This window comes from Sinohyriopsis cumingii, chromosome 13 (genome assembly GCF_028554795.1).
Source record: "Sinohyriopsis cumingii isolate HCF-2022 chromosome 13, ASM2855479v2, whole genome shotgun sequence".
Classification (NCBI taxonomy): Eukaryota; Metazoa; Mollusca; class Bivalvia; order Unionida; family Unionidae; genus Sinohyriopsis; species Sinohyriopsis cumingii.
In genome coordinates, this window is record NC_142973.1 from 69,840,424 (window position 1) to 69,863,323 (window position 22,900).

The 22,900-nt window shown below is 36.0% G+C and overlaps 1 protein-coding gene across 4 annotated transcripts in view; it reads right to left on the reverse strand.

The window, feature by feature from the left end:
- LOC149785794 (histone-lysine N-methyltransferase SETDB1-like) overlaps positions 1-22,900 on the reverse strand; it is a 194,039-nt gene that overhangs the window by 145,434 nt on the left and 25,705 nt on the right. For all 4 annotated transcript variants that reach the window (XR_016425454.1, XR_016425453.1, XR_016425452.1 and 1 more), the window contains exons 4-6: positions 16,459-16,605; positions 14,661-14,940; positions 5,113-5,282 (exon numbers count right to left, since the gene is read on the reverse strand). Coding sequence is in view for 1 of the 4 variants with exons in the window: in XM_089979716.1 (XP_089835842.1) it covers positions 5,113-5,282; positions 14,661-14,940; positions 16,459-16,605 (597 nt within the window). In the remaining 3 variants the exon portion in view is untranslated. The remainder of the gene's footprint in view (positions 1-5,112; positions 5,283-14,660; positions 14,941-16,458; positions 16,606-22,900) is intronic.

A 22,900-nucleotide genomic window follows, 5' to 3' on the forward strand; every position in this document is an offset into this window, starting at 1 on the left:
AACATCAGTAAGAACTAAATGAACTACATATAGGGAAACAGTATTATACAAATATCAGTAAGAACTAAATGAACTACATATAGGGGAACAGTATTAGACAAATATCAGTAAGAACTAAATGACATACATATAGGGAAACAGTATTAGACAAATATCAGTAAGAACTAAATGACATACATATAGGGAAACAGTATTAGACAAATATCAGTAAGAACTAAATGAACTACATATAGGGAAACAGTATTAACAAATATCAGTAAGAACTAAATGAACTACATATAGGGTAACAGTATTAGACAAGTATCAGTAAGAACTACATGAAAGTACACTAAGGAAAAAATTATAAGAAAAATATCACTAAGGGCTAAATGAACATCTGTACAATAATGGAAACTGTATCAGACAAGCACCAGTAAGAACAAAAGGAACACCCGAAAAGTAAAGGAAACCAGTATCAGAAAAGTATCAGTAAGAACCAAATGAACACTTGTACACCAAGGGAAACAATATCAGGCAAGTATGAGTAAATACAAATGGAACACTTGAATATTAAGTGAAACAGTATCAGACAATTATCAGTATTAACATTTGTTGCCTAAAAGAAACAGTATAGATGAGTATCGGTATGAACTAAATGAACACTTGTACACCAAGGGAAACAATATCAGACATGTATGAGTATAAACCAAATTAATATTTGTACACCAAGGGAAACAGTATCAGACAAGTATCAGTATGAACCAAATTAATATTTCTACACTAAGGGAAACTGTATCAGACAAGTATCAGTAAGAACTAAATTAACACTTCTGCACTATGGGAAACAGTAGTTAAGTATACAACAAGATCACTACATACAGTACATGGTACTGCAAAGTTTAAGTGGATTGAGTCAGATAATTCCTATTATTACTGCTTATGTTTTGACTTGCCAAAAAAGGTAAAAATCTGGACCTTTCAAATTTACAAATTCTTATCAGGAGATTTCACTTCAAATCAGTAGGATTTTCATTGACTGAACTTTTAGTAAGTAAAAAATGAGCAAAAATAATAATGAAACAAATTTAAAATTATTAACATTTGATTAAATAGCATACACCCAAACCAGTAATTAATTCAAAATCATCAAATCTGTCTGTGCATGGTATAACATGCACTATTATAACTTTCTACCTGTAAGTTATTCCAAATGAATTCCAATAGTCTTGAATGTTCCAATGTACCAAGTCTTTAATGTCCTGATGAACCACAATGATGCAAGCCATAATGTCTTTGAATGAGTTCACAAAATCCTCAGTAATGAATTAGTCCAAAGACAATGTGCACTTTGTAATTCCAATGAATTATTTAAATAAATAATTCCTTTCATATTATATCCGAACATAACTGTAAATGATTCCAGACTGATCTTACAACATGAATTGAACTGTCTGTTTACCAAGTCTCCTATAAATACATCCCTATTTGATCAATCATTATAATGTAAAAACCCAAATAACTTGTAAATAAAGTTAGTCCTTGAACTCAAATCCTTAGCAAACATCTTGTTAACCACTAACAATCATACAAAATTCAGGTATGCAAACACACCATCCACAACCCTCAATCATGGACAAAAGTCAAACACAATATAAATTAAAATATATATAACACCATTTACAAATGTCAACACTACTTATTCACAGAAAAACACATGCTCACAGCTGAACTATCCTCAGAAAATATATGCAAGTTCCTGAAATCCCTGTATCTGCCTGAGATTTCTGATATATCAAAGGGTTTTCTCAGCACATACTCTGAAAAAACAGACATCATAACACAGAAGTATTCAAATACCATTTTATCAGCTTGTCTTTGAATTACCAAATAAACACATATTGAAGTTCACAGGTGACAAAGTAAAGTTAACAGATTGTTTTTTGTGGCACAATCAATAAAATGTTGTCAACTAAGCTTAATTCACACGCTTACTAGGTCTAGTTTACACATTGTTTTTTGTCAGTCAATCAACAGAGGTATCACCAACAAAGTTTATTCAGTCCTTATTCTTCCCCAGTTGTTCAATCTCTCTATAGCCACTGTTATGTACATTTAATTTGTATTTGTTAGTTTTTTCTCCATGATTATATGTATAATAGTATTTTGGACCTGACCCTGTCCAAAATCAAGTTTATTGTGTACCTTGACCAGTAAGTTTGATCTTGTAAGCAAATAATACATAGGTAATTTCTTTATGTGTGGGTTAAATGTTAAGATCATTATCATTAGAGGTAAACAGGTTAATTGGGCTTGGGTCTAGGACACAGGAATTCCCCTATGAAGGACCTGCTGTACCTGATGTGTCCCCATGTTCTTAATTATAATCTTGGCAACAGTCCTCATCTTGCTGACATCTTAGAATATTCTAGAATGAACTTCTGAACCTTGTCTAGATGTGATAGCAAGATTTTCTAGATGGCCGCTGTGACAGCCATTATGTATGTCAGATTCATACCAATTAAACATCATAAAAGGTCTTTAAGTGAAAGTCTGATGTTGACATGAACATCCAATTAGGAGCAGTGATAACAAGATTTTCAAGACTGCTGTTGTTGTAGACATAATGGATGTCTGAGCATCAGCATTTTCATTTAGGACCAACTAGTCCAAGGGATGATTGCCTAGTTTCATGGCAATTCTAGCAGTTTGGGAGTAGCAATAACAAACTATGATCAGAAAAAGCTAAACAAAAAACAATGCATTACTGACATAAAAAATTCTGATAAACTGGTGTAGAGTCAGATCTGAACCAAGATAGCAACAGTGACATTTAACAATAGAAACAGAAACAAAAAATTCTATTTACTGTCACGTTTAAAAAAACTGATATACACAATGCTGACGAAAGACACTTTAACACCAATCACAGTGTCTATAAAGTCGAAATGTCACTTGCGAAGTTGTTGAATATCTTACCAAACAAATATGTAGTTAATCATGCCATAATCTCTCCATCTTCTGGATTTGGTATGTTTCTAAGTGCTCAATGAGTATTCTTGCTGACAAACCCTTACAAACCATTTTGGAATGGCCATATCACTAAGATGCTTTTGAACAATATTTGTAGCTTGCAAGCACCAGGATGCTTAAACTGTGCTAATAAACAAACATCATACTGGTATGGTCACAAGTAAATAATTCTATTAGACCAGAAATTTCTTATTGCAATTTCCCCCCAAAAAAATGCTAAGATGGTAGTTTTCAGATATTTATGGGAGGCATATACAATATTTTGAATTAATTTAAAATGTGATGCATAATAAGTTTTAATAAATTCATGTAATAATAGAAATATGCATGCAGTACACAAAATGATCACAGTAAGTAATTTTACCCAGGATTACAGTACATGAATAAATGACAATAAATAAATATCAGTTTGTCAAATTAAAAGCAATCAAATTTTGCTCTAATGTATTGTCATTCCTTCCTCCAAAAAAAAGTCCATAACAGAACTATGTAGCTTTAGTATGTTATATTAAAACGTTTAATCAAGTCAACAACAGGAATAATGTTAATGATAATTACTGTTTCTTACACAAACAAGGTTTTAAAGATAATTACTCTTTTTTAATCATACAAATAGGAACGATAGAACAAAACAACTGGAACATGAAAATATGTTGCAACAAGTTAGACAGTAAAAGATCGGAAGGCAAGAAAAACTGCTCTGGCATAGTGGACAAAACTGACAGAAAAAAACAAGAAACTGATGAGCATGACAGAGTTGTAACACTACTCTTTTGTAGTGATATGCAAACAGCCAGCAATTCGAGTTTATACTGGATGACGGGTTATTTCTAGACAGAATGGGGGTATTTTCATTATATTTGTCATAAACATTCATCCACATAAAGGAAGAAAACAAATCCATCAAAATTATACAATATAAAGTTATGTAAAATAAAATAATAAATTATGATGCACAGACATCTGAAATAAAAACTCCCTTAAAATGTCATGTGGTCCATAGAAAAAAATATGCCACAACAAAAATAACCTTATACAGTACAAAGAGGAGGATGAGAAGGGGAAAGGTATGACAGGGAGTGATGTCTCTCTGGCAGGAGTACTCTTCTTCATTGCACATGTTCCACCTCCTAAAAAAGGATACTATCATACATCCCACCCCCACCCGAGAGATATAAGCATACAAACTGCTACTGTAAGTGGCAAAAAAGCGTTAATTTGGGCATACAAAATGTAATATTACATGCCTGAATTATAGCATGTAAGAAAAATATACATGTTTACAGCTAACCCGATTAGGCAGCTGGTAAACATTTTTGTCACAAACGGTAAAATCCATATGGATTAGAACTAGAATACAAACACCAAATGTACTGACAAGATGTTTATATTCAGCACTCACTTCAACTAGTCTGCATGTGTAACTTTCGCTGAATGATTGCAACCTTGAATTCTGCAATGATCATGGTCAGGTACTCAGAATGCTGTATTACATTACTCCATATTCATCTTTCAAAGTTTGTAAAGTGGTGTTGATTTGTCACTTTGTCTGATCTGACATGTTTTAAAGTATGAACAGATCCATCTCCTCTAATATTTTCCGTCATATAACATCCACAACTCACACCTTAAGCATTTCCTTAACATGTGACACCATTTACTTTAAAGAATATAGACTGGTTTGCTAACTAGCATATCAATAAAATCGATCTGTTAGGTAAGGTTCACTTTTGAAGAAACCTGTCTTTTTTCTTGGAAAGGGGTCATTATACAGTTGCTATAAACAGCAAATAAGGACAGTGATCTTATGCTATTTTTACGCAGCAGTCACCTTTTAAAGAATATTCTCAAACTTATAAGAGTGAAATTAAAGAGATGACAATAAAAATGACAAAAACAACTTTTTCTTGCTTTATTTTCATTTTTTTTATTTAGCAGAAAAGTGTATCCATATACAGTTTAGCAGAAAACGTAATTTAATATGGTGAAAATAAAGCATAATGATAATGGTTGGCATGTATGTACTATGGAACTAAGTTTATCCATATTTGATCAGGGAGGGGGTGGGGCATTCATCAAAACTCTTAAGGTATTGATACTCACTTTATCTCTTCTGCAAAGGCTTTCTCTGTTGCCTGACTGTTCTGTGTTACAAAGGAACTGGCTGTCCTCAACTGAGTCTGAGAGAAGGAATTTATTGTGGATGTTGTTGTGGTGGTAATGGTGGTGACAACAGGTTGTGTGGTGACTGGGAGTATTCTTGTGGTCTGTATCTGTAAATTGGGAAAAACAAAATAGATGAAAAATCACATCATTCTAATAGCATTCATTGCATAAAATGACATGAATTACTGTTTTTGCTCTATTAACTCATTCGGCCCTGATCCCGTCTGTAGACGTGATCCGGTTTCTGCATTCATTGGCTGATCCCGCCAGTAGTCGTGAATTGTTTACTGCATTCAATGGCCGATCTCGTCTCCAGGCGTGATGAATGTGTGATAGATACAACGTCTCTGATTGGTTAGAAATGGTTTATTCCAAGAACTAAACAACTATTAAACCAATCAGAAATGATTTTACTTTTATTTGTGGCAATTTGAATTGTTCAGAAGGCAAGGGCTACAGTTTGAGAGCGATTTAACTACACATGTTCTGTTCATGAAAAGTCGTAAATGATGGTGGATGGAAGACTGATTTTTGATGAGAGCAAAAATGTGGAGTTTCTCGGGTTTGATCTTGAAAGTATTGAGCAAGCTGAGGAAAGATATGTTTGGCAGTTGGATATTTTGTGAGATTTAGATTCAGACATAGAAGTTTCTGAGATTGTATCGTCCGAAGATGATGATGCTGACAGCGATGACTATGGAGTTCTTGCGGATAAACGTTGCACATAATTTTATAAATAAGTTATAAAAGACTTCTACAAATAGGGAAAAAATTACATCAATGTGTCGACAAATTCATTTGAAATTAATGGTGAAAATTTTGTGGATTTTAATTGGATATAAGAAGAGAGATTAAGGTAAGAGTGAATGCATGTGTACGATGTTTTCAAACAGGTAAAAGCTCTGGGGCACAAGCAGCTAGAAACAACTTTGTGCTTCTGAGGCATAGCAGCAGAGATAATGAAAACAGTGCTGGGGCTGAATGAGTTAAATTTAACACATGCTAAAAAGAATGGTATAGGCCTGGAAACCATTGATATCTTAGCTTAAGTTTCAGCATGACAGTTTGTGTTCACCAATCACATATACTTTTGAAAGCTCATTTCTGATTCATTGATATTGAAATCTTAATTTCTGACTCAAGTTTGGACTTTATGATCTTAACATCAAACCTACAATCCCATAATGTACAGGAAGATTCTACAATGTTTAGCAAAAACCAGATCTGCTGGCACAAGAAGAGTCTTTGCTGTTTACCAAAGACCCTGATCTGCTGACACAGGAAGGTTCAACAATGTGGACCAAAGACCCAGATCTGCTTGCACAGCAAGAGTCTACTGTTTAGCAAAGAACAACCCCTGCAGGCACAGGAAAATTCTACAGTGTTTATCAAAGATCCAGCTCTACTGGCATCTGCTGGTATATGAAATATTATGCCTGGCAATTAGCACAAGATATTTTCTCTGAGCAGAATGATCTATTGTGACCTCTTGCCTGCACTGGGACATGCTGGTCTTCTTGAAGGCAATCTTATGATGGTCATATTCTAGCAGTTAAAACAATAACAAAAGATTAGGAATGAAAGGGTCAACAAGGATGTTCAATAACCCAGCTCTTATCAATGTCGATAAAGTGGTGCACTTGAAAGTCAGTATGTAAGAATTTGTCAGAATCAACTTGCCATTACAGTGAATGTTTATTTGCTTCACTACAGCCATCCAAATCTCAAGATCGATTATCACCTATTGAAAAGTTCAGAGATTTGTGTAGGAATACCTTAATGTGTATGCCAATAAACTGTGATGAATAAAGTAGATTATCAGCTTGACCTTTGCTGCTACATTCTACCAGGAGTTGGCACTTCTTGGCTCTCCATCCAAGCCTTTAAGTTATCTGGCCATCACAAAAGGTGACAGCATGGTTAGCTTTTGGTTCTCATTATAAGTTTCAAAGAGGATAAATCATGGCCACTTTTCCCTGACTTGGGTAAGCTTCCTCATCCAAATCACTGGATGAATTATTCCTGGTCCCTTTGAGACCTGATCTCACAGCATTGGTTGGCTGGATAAACATTAATCTTTAACTGGACAAGAACCCCTTAACAGTTTGTTGTTTGAAGGGGCATAAACATAGCTATTAGCCTGAATGAACAAGTTGGAAAACTGTTCTTTATGATTGTTATGTACAATTTTCCACAGGTCATATGTATTACTGTTTTTGGAAACTTCCTCTCCAAAGTAAGATTTTACTTAAATTAGTGATTAACTGACTACTATGCCCAATTTCTTATCTGTTCCATAATGCTTTATTTGGTTTAAAGTATATGCCATAGTTTACTTGTTCAGACAGAAGTTTTTTTTAAACCAAATAAAAATTTTTACTTTTTAATTTCATCTTTAGATTCTTTTGGGGCTATTCAGTTAACTTAACTGTTCTGAGACTTTATAATTTTGTAGCACAAGATCCTGCAGGGCCAAATTGCTTAAGAAAACAAATGAAAATTATATTCTACTTTTAAACTGTCTGTATTTTAATTAGGCTTGGTATTATGCCTTGTCTACATTTTAAATTTTGAAACACTGCTGAAGGTGGGTAGACCAGCATGCCGTCTATGTTTGTCCATCCAGCATATACATCTAGCTCATATTTAACACCATTTATGGGCTAAAAGTCATTCAGTGATATCTCCATTAGCACTTTTCTAACTCTAAAGATCTGATATACTTAATAACTTTAAAAATCATTGTCATCATCACTATTATGAGCCAGTATTTTCCAAAAAAAGAAATCATTTCTGAAGATGAACCATGCATGGGAAGCAATCATTATGGGTTTTCTAGGTGGTCTGTATTTGCAACATGAATTTGCAAAATTCTTTGCTGTGTGGTTCATACAACAACAAATGCTTGTTCCAGGGCCACATTTACCAATCACATTTAATTTAACCATTCATGTCAAGGTGAAGAACCCAGATGTGTAAACAGCTGAAAACCTGAAAAAGACAGATATTGCAACCAGCATTATGATTACTAGCATGACTTGTATTGTGACAAGCACTTTGAGGGTAAACAGTTCAACAAAAGTTGTATATTGTGCAGAGATCATTTTCACGTGTGAATTTAAACTAATTTGAGAGAGTTCTAGTGCATCACTGCTCTGTAAATGCATCACTTTATTCAAATTTTGCATTATTCATGCAATCATATGCATCTTTGCTCATCTTCTCAGCTACCAGGAGACTCTCCTCAAACCACATAGGATGCATCCCATTACAAACAGGTTGCCTCTACAAGGTCACCTCTTACGACATGCAGTAAGGATGCAGTGGGCCAATTCTACAACTATGAACTCACAAGGAATCTCTGAGATGACAGGGCTCTATGGTAAATGCTTGATAATACTGTCTCTGAGATGACAGGACTCTATGGTAAATGCCTAATAATACTGTCTCTGAGATGACAGAGCTCTATGGTAAATGCCTGATAATACTGTCTCTGAGATGACAGAGCTCTATGGTAAATGCTTGATAATACTGTCTCTGAGATGACAGGGCTGTATGGTAAATGCTTGATAATATTGTCTCTGAGATGACAGAGCTCTATGGTAAATGCTTGATAATAATGTCTCTGAGATGACAGGGCTCTATGGTAAATGCCTGATAATACTGTCTCTGAGATGACAGGGCTCTATGGTAAATGCTTGATAATAATGTCTCTGAGATGACAGGGCTCTATGGTAAATGCCTGATAATACTGTCTCTGAGATGACAGGGCTCTATGGTAAATGCTTGATAATAATGTCTCTGAGATGACAGGGCTCTATGGTAAATGCTTGATAATATTGTCTCTGAAATGACAGGGCTTTATGGTAAATGCTTGATAATATTGTCTCTGACATCCATCTTATGGCTTGGAGATGACAGTTAGTGAGCAGTTGCACTTGAAGGTGATCCTAATGAAGACTGGCTCATTAGCTGATATGCATAATAAATTTGTCTGGTTTTGGGTTAGTTCCTTGAATGCTGAGTGATAAACCATAAAATCCCAAATGACAAAGCCTTAGCAGAAATCATCCCTCCATCTTTTGAGTGGCTTTGAGTGGTAAAAATGAATGAGATCTCCCTTTTCTTGACTCCGTCCACATCAAACCACTGGCACAATCCCATAGATGCCCCTGGGTAGAAAGGTTGAATGAAGATAGTGTTTTCAAGGTAAGGAATGATTCCCCCAAGTTAGCCTTTCCCTAACAAAGAAAACTGAGGTAGTTATGAGAGAGACTGAACCATCATGGTGGAGCTGCATATAGTTCTGGTTGATCAGTATGGCATGCATCTCACCGATTCTGCTGCAGGTAAAGCGACTAGAAAACAGCTTTTGTATCAGAGGTCAGTCATGGAGGCTCCTGAAAGTTGCTAAAACTGTGTCGTGTTCAGCCAGACAAGAACCCTAGAAGAGGCCATCTCAGCAAGGAAACGGGACCTTCTATCAAGTCAAAATTCACAAGAGGGTCATAGAGGTCTTTGTTTTGGCCTGTATCATCCCTTCCATGATAGCAAAATGTATCTGAGACTGTGAAATGGTAACCATTGATTGTGACGGGAGAAGTTAACAAAGGAAGTAGCTATCTTTGGTACTGAGGCTTCAGGGGAAAAATGTGCAGCTGTTTGCAACAATGAGAGAAAACTCAATGTTCCATCATAAACTTTCAAGGGTCGGTCTTCTTGCTTAAGAAATTCTATCCATAATGTTAATGGAGAACTGTTTTATTCCTGAGGGCTTGTTTGATACGGGTAAGGTGTGCATGTTCAACATCTCTGGGTTTCAATGAAAAACATGCATTCTCCAGCTGCAGAGAAGGCAGAATACTCCTGAGAACTAAATTAAAGTCAATAAACGAGGAGAGCAGTCAAGATTACTGATTACTCCATTTCCCTTGCTGAGTACTCCACTTCCCTTGCTTTCTGAAAGATTCTGGGAACGAGAGGGGCTGAAGGGAAGGCATATGATATAAGCATGTTCTGATTTGGGGGAGGTTGGGATCTTCTCATTCCACCTCATCATGAATAGGTCCACAAGTGGATGACCCCATGTGTACAGATTCAACTCAAAACCATGGTGTGAATAACTATTTCGACTGAAATGTTGATGTGGGAACAGCAAGTATACTAGGATTATAAACCAGCTTGGGATGTGGTAGACTTGAATTCAGAGTTTTGATGATGATATTATCTGAGAAAATTCCAAACCAGAAGACAGAAATTTGAGGAATTGGTTCTCATTGCCTTCTTTTGCAATTTATTACAACAGCTGAGTTGTGACACACAATAAAAACTCCTTTTCCAGACAGCATCTCCTGCCAAAGGCATTCACTATGACCTCCATCTCCAGGAGACCAATTTGTAGTGATCACTCCTGAAGGGACCAAACCCTGCTCATTTCTTGGAGGGAGGGTACTACGTGAGAACTAGTCTTCCACATAGCATGTCCTACAGTTGAACACCTGCTATAAGCTGAGTGAGGTTCACTTTCATGAGAAAAGAAGGACCCTCTTCAGAAATCTCATGAAAAAGGCAGACCAGGACTTGTGTTTATTTCCTGCTGCAGAAAAGTGGCTTTGTATGGGTCTCTTGTGACATCTGTAACAAACGAAGTTCTGGACAATGTCGGTGGTGCACTAAACAAGATCTGGAGGTACTCTATGATGATTGGGAGACCCACGGGTCATTTGGATAAAGCTCTTACCATTCTGTGGCAAAGTGTTTAAGTCCTCCCTCCACTAGAATGCCAGACAAGCATAAGTATGTGAACATGGCACATTTCCTGTACAAAGCTTGATGAGGATGGAAGATGGGTCAAAACCAGTTAATATCTCTCTGCTAAGTTGTTGGTGGCTATCAGAAACTAGGACCTCAGAGAGAAAGGGCTTCAAGGAAGCATTCCCCATACATAATGCATTAAAGGGATCCTTTCTGCTTCACTGATTTCTCTCAGGAAATGAAGACTGCATCCTAGGTCCATGAAACACAAGAGATTTGCCTCCTTGGCAGCCTGTACCCAAACCTCAATGTGGCTGTGAAATATGAAGTTGGAAGATAGTGGCTGCAATCTGAGAAGAGCCTTGTGATGGTCCTAATCAGTGTCGACATAGGAATATATTTCTTTCTACATGCTCTAGGTTAAGAGAGACAATTTTTGCACTGAAGAGTGAAGTTTACGTTGCTGTTATTTACATCAGCCATATGAGAGACTGACTCCCAAGATAAATGATCATATTACAAGGAATGGATGATCTCTTACTTGACATTTATTGAGAAAACTTACTGAAACAATAAATACTGAATAGAAATTTAAGTACTAAGACCAAATAAGGGGCAATTAAGAGGCACCAAATAACTTAGTGAGCAAACAAGTAAAACAATTGTAGTGAAAAGTATTTATCTACAATTAAAAGAGCAATTTCAACAGAGAGATAGATGGAGTAAGAAAACTCTCCAATGAATTACTCAGTTGATGAAAAGGCACAATTTTGATTGGTATTTGTGAGGTGTTGCACAGAAAATGTTGACCAGGCACAAGCAGAAGCAGTAGACAGGGTTTAACACCAATTGCTTTACCCAAAGGAAGACCACCCTAGTACAAACACCTGAACAAACAGATGACCTTTTACAAGTTATGCTGAAAAGGATATATTTGTGAGGTAACAGATGTATTCCAAATGTATAATGATCAGGTAATATATTTCAAGAAAAAACACTGGACAAAGGGCCTTGTGTTCCAGTATGCTTTTTTACCAATACCTTTATGTTTTAAGCCTGTCTACTGATTACTGGATCTATGCCAAGGACTGAAACCTTATTGTTGATGGCAGCTTTGAGAGCTTATAGGTGCAAGTTGGAATATCACACAGCTTTGAGAGCTGTAAGGATGCAAGTTGGAATATCACACAGCTTTGAGAGCTGTAAGGGTGCAAGTTAGAATATCACACAGCTTTGAGAGCTGTAAGGATGCAAGTTGGAATATCACATAGCTTTGACAGCTGTAAGGATGCAAGTTGGAATATCACACAGCTTTGAGAGCTGTAAGGGTGCAAGTTGGAATATCACACAGCTTTGACGGCTGTAAGGATGCAAATCAGAGTATCACACAGCTTTGAGAGCTGTAAGGGTGCAAGTTAGAATATCACACAGCTTTGAAAGCTGTAAGGGTGCAAGTTAGAATATCACATAGCTTTGAGAGCTGTAAGGGTGCAAGTTAAATATCACACAGCTTTGAGAGCTGTGAGGATGCAAGTTGGAATATCACACAGCTTTGAGAGCTGTAAGGATGCAAATTAGAATATCACAACTTTGAGAGCTGTAAGGGTGCAAGTTAGAATATCACACAGCTTTGAGAGCTGTAAGGATGCAAGTTGGAATATCACACAGCTTTGAGAGCTGTAAGGGTGCAAGTTAGAATATCACACAGCTTTGAGAGCTGTAAGGATGCAAGTTAGAATATCACACAGCTTTGAGAGCTGTAAGGGTGCAAATCAGAATATCACACAGCTTTGAGAGCTGTAAGGGTGCAAGTTAGAATATCACAAGAGGAGGAATCATTATCATGGGATGGTAAGTTCAAGTGACTTAAACATTTTATAATTAATGTTGGCAACGTTGTCTGACCTCAAAGGCTGCAATAATGTGTGAAGATTCTGTAATTACTTTAATTTACAGTACTTACTTCAGCAGTTAGTCTTTAAAAAGAAAATGTTATCGTTAATTATATTTCTCTAAGAACACTTATCCCATCACATTAAAAAATGGTAATAAATTCTGCTACCTGTCAAGGCCAGTCATCATGGAAAACAAAAAATGTTGTCTTTCCTGTACATATATCGTATTAGAAATAATTTTAATGCCATTTTTCGGCTTATGACGGGCTATATATGACAGCTAGTATAGCTGGTGGAGGATGAACCTGGGAATACCCTGGTAATAACCAATGACCCATGTGAATGCAAAAAAAAAAAAAAAGTAGGTTCAAGGTGCAAATGTGGATAATGCAACCATGTGATGGACATCAGCATTAAATGCAGTCTGATTAAAATCGGATATCCGCTGTCCTACATGAAGATCTTATGGTGACCTTTGAATTAGTCAACGGAAATGCAGCTTTCAGAAATCTGAAAGTGAATCAAATAGTTCAGTACAAGCTCTTGCTCTTCATCCATTGCTCAGAATCCAAAAACGAAAATATAAGACTTCATCTGATCAGTGGATAAAATCAGCAATTATGGTAATAACATAGGTTAACATGACCCCTAAGCGTCAGATCTTCCTGTACATTAATGGAAACCTGATGTTAATCAGATTGTACTGAATGAAGACAGAAACATGAAAAATGCATTCATGCTGGTATTCTGGAACCAGTAAAATCTCAACACTCAATGGATTACAAATCTGTGTCATGTACAGACAGATGTCCTTAATATAGCCTGTGAATATGAAAGTGAAATAAAAGAAAGGAATTCAGCAACGCCATGGTGTCCTTCAAATCAAGGTGTCTACTGAGGGAAGTTCCAATGATGTGATAATCCATTGTGAATGCCATGAAGGATTTAGGTGGACCATGATGTTTAGTTCACATACATATACACGTGTTTTTAATAGGTTCATAGTCAGTCATTCTTTCTCTGTTTATCCCGGAACATTTAAGATGGTCAGATAATCTGTTCTTTATATATATATATATATATATATATATATATATATATATATATATATATATATATGTAAAGAACAGATTATCTGACCAAGATTAGGGTTTGTGGTAGGATCATGAAAAAGAAAACTGTAAATACATGAAGAAGTCACCCAAAGTAGATACACATAGAAGCCACTGAAAGTAGATGTAAAAATTGGCTGCAAGATTCTAAACCAAAACAATGAATCTATTACAGAAATTAGATGAACACACATTCTGTGTTAGAATTTCTCACATGTTGCAGGCTTGAATTTTTTAAATAAAATCTACTTGCCTAGTCCAATAAGTATTCAATTTGTTTAGTAACCAAGACAAACTCTTATGTCAATGGCCAAAATTTGGTCATGTAAGAGAATGTAAGAGAATGCTTTTCAGAACTTATCCTGAAACCCTTCTAACACCAGATGTAAGTAATTACACAATCAGATCAGTAAAAAAGCTTCTGAAAGAATAAATGGACTTTTAAGGCATGCAATAATTTCTTCTGGACATTTATTAAACAGCAACAGTGGTCAGACCTGAATCAGCACTTAATCAGGTAAGTGACTGCCGAATTAACTTGACTACTGGACATTTTCAATTGCTATTTAGAGTTGGGCAAGTGAATTTTCAACAGGTGTTGGTAATGACGTAATATGAAAATTGTTAATATTACCTTTATTATATTTTACATAAATAACACTCAAAAGAAATGCAAGTGAAGTAATTTTGAATATAGTATATTTGTAGTCCCTAAACAAGTTACCTCAGTAGTTGCTGGAGGGGAAACAACTGTAACTTGTGGCGGTGGTGGTGGTGGAGGTGGTGGTGGTGGTGCTGGCTCTTCTCGAGGTGTTTCTTGATTTAGCTGTTTATTGATAGAGGCCTTCAATGCAGCCCGCAGTGTAGCAAGGGTTGGAGAGCTCGCATGTTCTGTTTGTTTCTGTGGCAAGCCACCTTTTGGCAATATGGGCTGGAAATTCTGTAGGCCCTGAACTGGGGCTGCTGGTTTTTGAACAATCTGTATTTGAGGGACTGGTGCACTGCTATTAAAAATAAATACTTTGTCCATTAAAATCTAGAGGCAGAATATTTTGGGAGCAGCACATTTTTTTCCTGGAATACAATATTTTGTAGTTTCCTATCTGGAGTGATCAAGAGAAGATACTACAAGACACAAAGCAACATGTGTTTGGTAACATTGTTTCAGAAATCCAAAAGGTAGATAAAATCAAAAGCCATTCTCTGAATAGATATTATGATCTTACTAATATTTTACATAAACTTTTTCATCCTGAATATTTTCAAAAACTGTGTATTTAACATTGGTAGTTTTATAATAACACTAATATTTTGACGCATGAAAGTACAAACAATATGGTTCTTCTTATATTATCCTTGAGAGTTAATTACAAACAAAAGAGCAATCAACTATGTAAGAAAATTTAGACAAATACAAATATTGTGAATATGATATAGGTGCACAGCACTGCATAATAAAATTTAGATATAAAATATGATAGCATATTAAAGAAAATACAACTTCATGACCAAGAAACATTACACTACTTACTTATAATTATAATGGGAGGAACTTTTACTGGCAAAAATACAAAAACACAAGATGTCCATCTGGGCCTGTGATTGTTCACTTGGCTGATATCTACATAGTAGCTCATTGCAAGAGATGCTGACCAAAGAGTATGGGTGATAGAATGCGTTCCCAAGAAATTATGATAAATTGCATTCTCCAGAATGTATATAAACAAAAAATTTAAAGTCACTTAATTGTAAAATATAGGTCACAGTGACCTACTTTTGGCAGAACAAGGATGTAATTTTCAAGACACTTTCACAAATATTATCACTGTACAGTGAACAATTCCCAACAAATTGTGTGAACAGAAAACTTAACTAAGTGTAACAACTTTATGTACATAAACAAATATGGAAAAGGGTAACAGCTTATATGTCTTCCATATTTGTGGTAGGACAAAACAAGAGTATTGCATATTATACACCTGCCCTGTGGTTAATAGTTTCTGAGATAACTTACATTCCTGTACAGAAACTACTTTTATTCCTAAAGTCACCTTGGCCTTTTAAACTTTTGACCCCAAAAAATCAATAGGCTTCCTCCTTACACCAAGTATAAGATATCCACAAAGTTTGATCTAGGTCCATGATTTAGAACTAATGTTATTGTGCAAAATCCATTTTTCTTGTTTCAGATACCTTTAACATTTTGGCTCCCAAAAATGATACAGTTCTTCACTACCCAAAAATGATACAGTTCTTCACTACTCAAAGTACAAGCTATCCACAAAAGTTTGGAAATTGCAGATAGTGGTAAACTTGAGTTATTGTGCAGAAAGCATTTTTATTTTTTTCAGTCACACTGACCATTACCTTTGATCTTTTGTCCCTGAAACTGATAGGGTGACAAATCTGGACTCATGGATGGACACAATATGCTCCTATAACAGGCATATTAATTTTAAAAAATTAAAATATTAAAAATTAGTTACATTAATTTAATTATATAAGTATCTTCTGAATGTTACCTGACTTCAGTCTGTCTTTTGGCAGCCATGTTGGGGTCAAAGGTCTTCTGGATAAACTGAACATCATCATCATCGCTGTCATCTTCAATAATTTCTGGCTGTGCAGCTGCTACTGCTGCAGCTTCTTCTGCCTCTTTCAGCTTGATTCTATTGTTTGAAAAAACAAAATAATATCTATAGCGTCATCTACATGACATACTGGGGCAACCTGCAATATTTTTTCTTTTCATAAATATTTAACCAAATGATTACAATAATTATCAGACATAATGATGCACTCAGTCATTTTTGCACAGTAAATGAGAACAAGACCACATAAAATGGATACCTCAGCTAATATGATTCAACTGGAAAGAAAAGTTCTCAGTCATAAAAGTTCTTATAAATTCAGCATGAAATGGTAAAACTGAAACTCAATCTAAGCCTTCCTAATACTGAATAACATGCCAAATTTTCTTTAAATCCACGAAGTGCTTCAGACGTTACTAAGTGGAAACCAAAAAGCAAAAGGGTTTATGTTAAACAAGAGCTGTAACTCTGTAAAACATTGCCAGAAAATGGGAGAAAATCAGATTTTATTGATGTCTCCTAAACAAAAAGCCTCAAATGAGATTTGGTTCCAATCCAAAAATCCTTAAAAAATTAGTGAGTGGAAATTAAATTCATGAAGGATGACCAAATAAAAGGCCATAGTAACAATACATGCCTCTTGATCATAGCATATATGGTGGGAGCACTGGAAAATAAAAAGTAAGTTATAAAGCTTATGGTAGATCACAAAATACTCTGCAGAAAATCCTTTTTAAATATGCTTTAATTTTGACGGCCAGTTTGGGTATAATTAACACACATGATCATTGTCTAGTTCAGCTCCAAAACCAATAAAGAACTGGTCAAATGATAACATGGTAACTATAGCAACCATCATGACATGCTCCAAAAAGATATTTTGATTCATAATGGATTTTTCAGATATTTCTGATCTCTGCTGTCAGTTTTCAAAATAAAATTGAATTATCTTTACCCATCTGAGTTCTAGTGATGTCAGGGTAAGGTTGTTAATTTTAATTTGGTGACCACATTGTGTATCACTGATAGTTACTAATACTTATCAATATCAACAATCTTGTAAGCTGATCTGTTTTCAGTATCAACAATACTGATAGCTAATGTTTTCATTACAAAAAATATGGATAGCTGATCTGTTTTGATATCAAGCTAACAGGGTAAACATGAAAGGTCAATTTTTGTCTGATAATCTCAAATAATAAATGAAATGTGATTATTTATGTTTTTTTAAATATGACTACTATTTCCCTCAAGGCTGATGAATGAAGAAAGTGATCTATTTATATTGTAAGCTTTGTTAGATCTGACTCCACTGGTTTCTAAAATGTATTTATACCTATGTTATTCAATGTAAAACATGCATTCTGTACTTAAAAATTATTATTAATGTTAATTTAGGTTAAAGCTCATCATAAAAACTGCACACTGACAAAATTCCATTTCATGTACATGCTAGAACTGGCTATATTGTGAACTCTTTGATTTGAAGGTGCATTCCCTCTCCCAACATGTCTGTGCAGAATGACAGCAATGCATGACCCATTTTTTTGATTGATTTAATGCTCAAAGTTGAGTTATAAAGAACAGCCTGGCATGCATGTTAGGAAGTTAAACTGTTGATGCATTCTCTCTCTCCTCTTAAATAGTCATGCTGATTAAAATAACACACTGAGTTAATCTTTAATATGATAGTGTAAGGAGCTTGATAAGTTCCAAGAAAGTTGTGATGTTCTATGAGAGATATAGCTGCTGCTTACCTCCCACATGGCAAGCCAGGATCATGACGTGCACTCACAAATGAGTTTTTAATAATGTGTGATTATTAACCCTTTACCTCATAGAGCATAGTGACAAAGTGCAGCACGCTATAAATAGAACACCTGTTACCTAGTCAACCGCATACGCATAGGCATGCCTGTGAACTGTTAAGCAATGTAGTGTATGTTACGTTTAACAGCAATTTTAACCATTTCACATTTTTGGTACACATCTATTATATCTGGAAAAATTTAAGAGTAAAGTCTGATTGTAATAGCTGTGTAATTATTTTTCACGGAAGAATTTTTTATGTGCTTTAAAATATTGAGAGAACTCGTTCACCGTCATGTCAGTGAGGCTGCGTGACCAACCATATCTGCCATTTCCCATACTCGAAATTTACATGTTTTTCGTCTGCGTCTACATCACTAAGTCATCTGAATTTGATAATTTATTAAAACTAATTGCTGCCTACATCAATATCAGAACCTTTACCTAAGTTATCGAATCTTTCATAGTTGTGATTCTAATCGTGAAAATTTCGTCAGTACTGAATGAAATTTGCGACCACCATTTTGGAGAGTGGAGATTATGACCCAGTTACTTTAAATAGCAGATATCGACCAGTGCATAAACAGTGACCACATAATCTGACATAATTGTCATTCGCAGAAATGAATGTAGTATTGAATAGGGGGGTTTTCCCCGAAGGTGGCACTATGAAAACCAGCTCAAAATGGCTGATGTTTACAGCAGGCGTCAAAAGGTGCTTCCATGCGAATGGAGTAGAGGTGACAAAAGGTGCTTCCATGCGAATGGAGTAGAGGCGTCCAAAGACGCTTGCATGAGGTAAAGGGTTAAGGCATTATGGGTATTATGAGGAATACAGTAAACATACATGTTTGCATGATGCTATCACAAGCAAATGCTGCTCAAGTTAATATACAATCAAAATGACTTAACTGTATTTTTCTTATTGTAATGTCTTTGGCATGTAGGTTTATGAATTTGCCCAATTTAAACTTTACAAAGTTCTGGATTGTAGAATAAAACAATGGACAGTATCATACAAGTATTCTTCACAGGGTATATAATACAAGACTGTAACAGTATTTTTAAATATATATTATATTCAGCAATTAAGCCTTTTTTTTTAATGATAAGCCTACACCCCATGATACATCTAACTCCCACTACAATAAATTTCAGCAATTTGTTTTGCCAGGAAAGTAATGTTATCTGATAAGCCTCCACCAAATTTTTCAATGAATTTACAACACTGGCCCACTAGACTTATATATGATATCAAACGGTATCTCCTTCCTTTCTGGCTTTCAATATAATTTAAGTTTCCAATTAAAGATAATCACATTTTATCTTTCTTGATGTCTTTATTCAGCCTTGTATTCTATGTTTAGTTTATCACCTATTGAGCTTGATGCAACAACTTGGGCATCTACCAGAATGAACTCTGATGAAAACAAAACTGGAATCAGTGAGCTCATGAATGAAATCTAACCCTGAATGAAATCAAAAATAGCTGCTAAACTGGTCATAAATATTTAATTAAAGATGCATATATTTGTCAGAACTAAACAAATTTTTAATGGGGAGGAAAAATTGAATTATCCTATTGTATTTGTTCCAGGAGAAAGAATACTACAACTTTTTACAGAAACCAGTTTTTGGGGAATAAAACATGTTTCCCACATATGGGAGCCTGCCTTTAAAAAATGCTGAAGCCTGTTATTAAGAAGGGACTATCATGAGAAACTGAACCCTAAAGGCAAAATTGCAGATAGTTCAGGCTGACCAATAAGGCATGAATATCATTAGCTCTCTCAGTTGATGTGTCTGAGAAGCAGGTTTTAATATGAAAGATGAGTCAGTGATGCTTCTACAGCAGTTTGAAACATGTCTTGTTCAACCATGTCAGAACCTACAGTTGGTTCTATTTCCTATAAAGGATGCAGGCTTCTGATGAAATTGGCTAGAAGGTCAGAAAGTGTTTTGTTTTGGCCTCCCTTCCATGATGGCTAAACATGTTAAATTGTAGAATGGTAGCCATTGATTATGATGGGAGCTAACTTCTGGCAAAGCCATATAAGGAAGTTAACTATTAGTGGTAATACAGTGTTATGGGAAGAGATTTTTACCAGCTCATACCACTGGAACAAAACTCTCCACTTTATAAACATGTAACCCCAAATGAGAAGATCCACAGTTGCATTGAGAAGACTCAACTGGCAAAGTTCCTGAGTTAAACTATTACTTTCTGTGTCAATGGAAGACACCATCAACACAATCTTCAAGGCATGTACACAAGAGCAGCAGGGGGGGCGAATCGGACATTTGTCTGAATCGTCATTTGGCTTAATTATTACTTTCTGCACTTAACGATCTAGTGTCGTCAGCGCCTGGTAAAAAAAAACGACGACGTCGTTGGGGGATAGTCCAATCGTCATTTGGTTTAATTAACACCTTCTGCGCGCCGATCCCCAGCGTCGTCAGCGTCCGGTAAGCACATCGACGACCGCGTCGATGTCATCGCCCCCCCTGCTGCTATGATCTTACAAACAGAGTGATCACTAACTCCTCCTCTTGCAGATCAATTAGGTTATTTGACTGATCGGTAAGTCTGAAATTAATTCTCGTTAAAAACCGATCATGGCATCGCATATAGACCGGATTAATCGGACTCTCAATGATCAAAAATCCCGGAGGGGCTGTTGGTGAAAACGAATAAAGGATATACCCCTGTTGAGCTTGATTTGATTGCTTGGTATCCACCTGATAACTCCCTTCGATAACATCACACACTAGATTGATCGCTATCACTGATGCGATATTTACGTTGTATGGAGCAATATGCCTACCACCATCTCCGTTATCGTGTCTGAGGATAGTTGATGGGGGGATGTCCGCGGGTGGATTCTCAGGCCATCCTAGTATGGTTCTTATTGAACTGTTATAAATATCAACCATATACCCCGGTGTGCTTATTTCAATCGTCGACGATAACGTCGGTTCATGAACCGTAATAGCGATTTTTGATTCCTTTCCTGTGATCGATTTTATCCTGCGTTGAAATTCTTTATTGATTTGCTCTATTTGGTATGACCCAGTTGGTATTGTAACCTCCTCCCGGTTTGGGGTCCCATCGGGTTTATTTGTCCGTGCAAAAACCAGCGAGTTATTAGGTTGTTGTCCGTTAAATGCGTCCGCTCGGATATTAGGCCAACTGTGATATACTCGCAATTTTGCCAGCGCTATTTCCTTTACAGGAACCGGTGATGGGAAGTTCACACTGAATTCGGGTTTCGTTGATGTTATCGATATCATACTTGTTTGTACCGGAGTGGTGTTCTCCGCGATCCGCTGAAGTAATTGAGACCCTTCGGGGTTCAGCGACATTATTATTATTCGTTGTTTTTAGTGTCTAATTTTAACAACCAGGTGGTTTCGGCTTCCAGTTGAAAATCCTCGATTTTTGACATCGCGGAGCTATATAACTGGACCATCGTGGAGAATTCAACATCGGATACGAACAAATTATCAATCGATAACGAGATCAACCCGGATAATTTCGAGTATGCGTCGGATACTATTTGATGTTTTACTGTATACTCGTTGAGTTTTTTCTGAAAACACGATGATATCTTCCTAGTGATTGCGTTGGCAACTCCAGCAACTGTTGTCATTGCGGAGACAGCGATTGGAACAGCGATCGGGGTTATCGTGGTCACCGTGGATAAAATAACACCGGCGCCAGCTACTATACCCGACACCGAGTACACGACCGCGTCGATGGCGGTTATTTTACGACGGTATTTTTTTATTTTTACACGGTATTGTTCGGAAAGCGTTTTCAAGTTCGCGGAAAATTCTTTTGCGGTATCGAATCGATATTGATGTGACGTCGGTGATACCTCTGATTCAACTTCCTTGGTGGTCATTTTTATTTTAAAAGAGCTAGTGTTTTTAATTACTTAGATTCGCTGCAAATTCCACATACCATGTAATGTTTGCCCGGGCTAGATTTCTATCAACGGCATAAATTGTAAACTGTTCAGTTGCGTTCTTGTCTATAATTGTTGATATTGTATTGTTAAACCCGGATGAACTCGACGATAATATATTAAACTGCATCATTGAAACCAGTGTTAATCGATAAATGCCCTTAACAGTTGCGGTGATATTTACTGTATTCTGTGTAGGAGTCCAATCGAATGATCCATGCCGAATTGTGTATACTGTGTTGATGATGTTCTCATGAGGGATTTTTATTTTTTCGAATTGCTCTGCTACTCTCGGTAGTCCGTCTTTAATCGCTTCAACATCAGTTTTAATCGTTCCTATTTCCTGTATATGCGTGTCCACATCTTTTTTGTTCGCTGCAACATTAGTTTTGATTGTTTCTATTTCCCGTGTATTCTCGGTTATACTTTTTTTGTTCGCTGCAACATCAAGTTTGATTGTTTCTATTTCATATGTATGCACGTCTATGCCTTTTTTGTTCGCTGCAACATCAGTTTTAATTAATCCTATTCCCCGCCAATATGCGTCTACATTTTTTTTGTTCGCTTCAATATCAGTTTTGATTGTTCCTATTTCC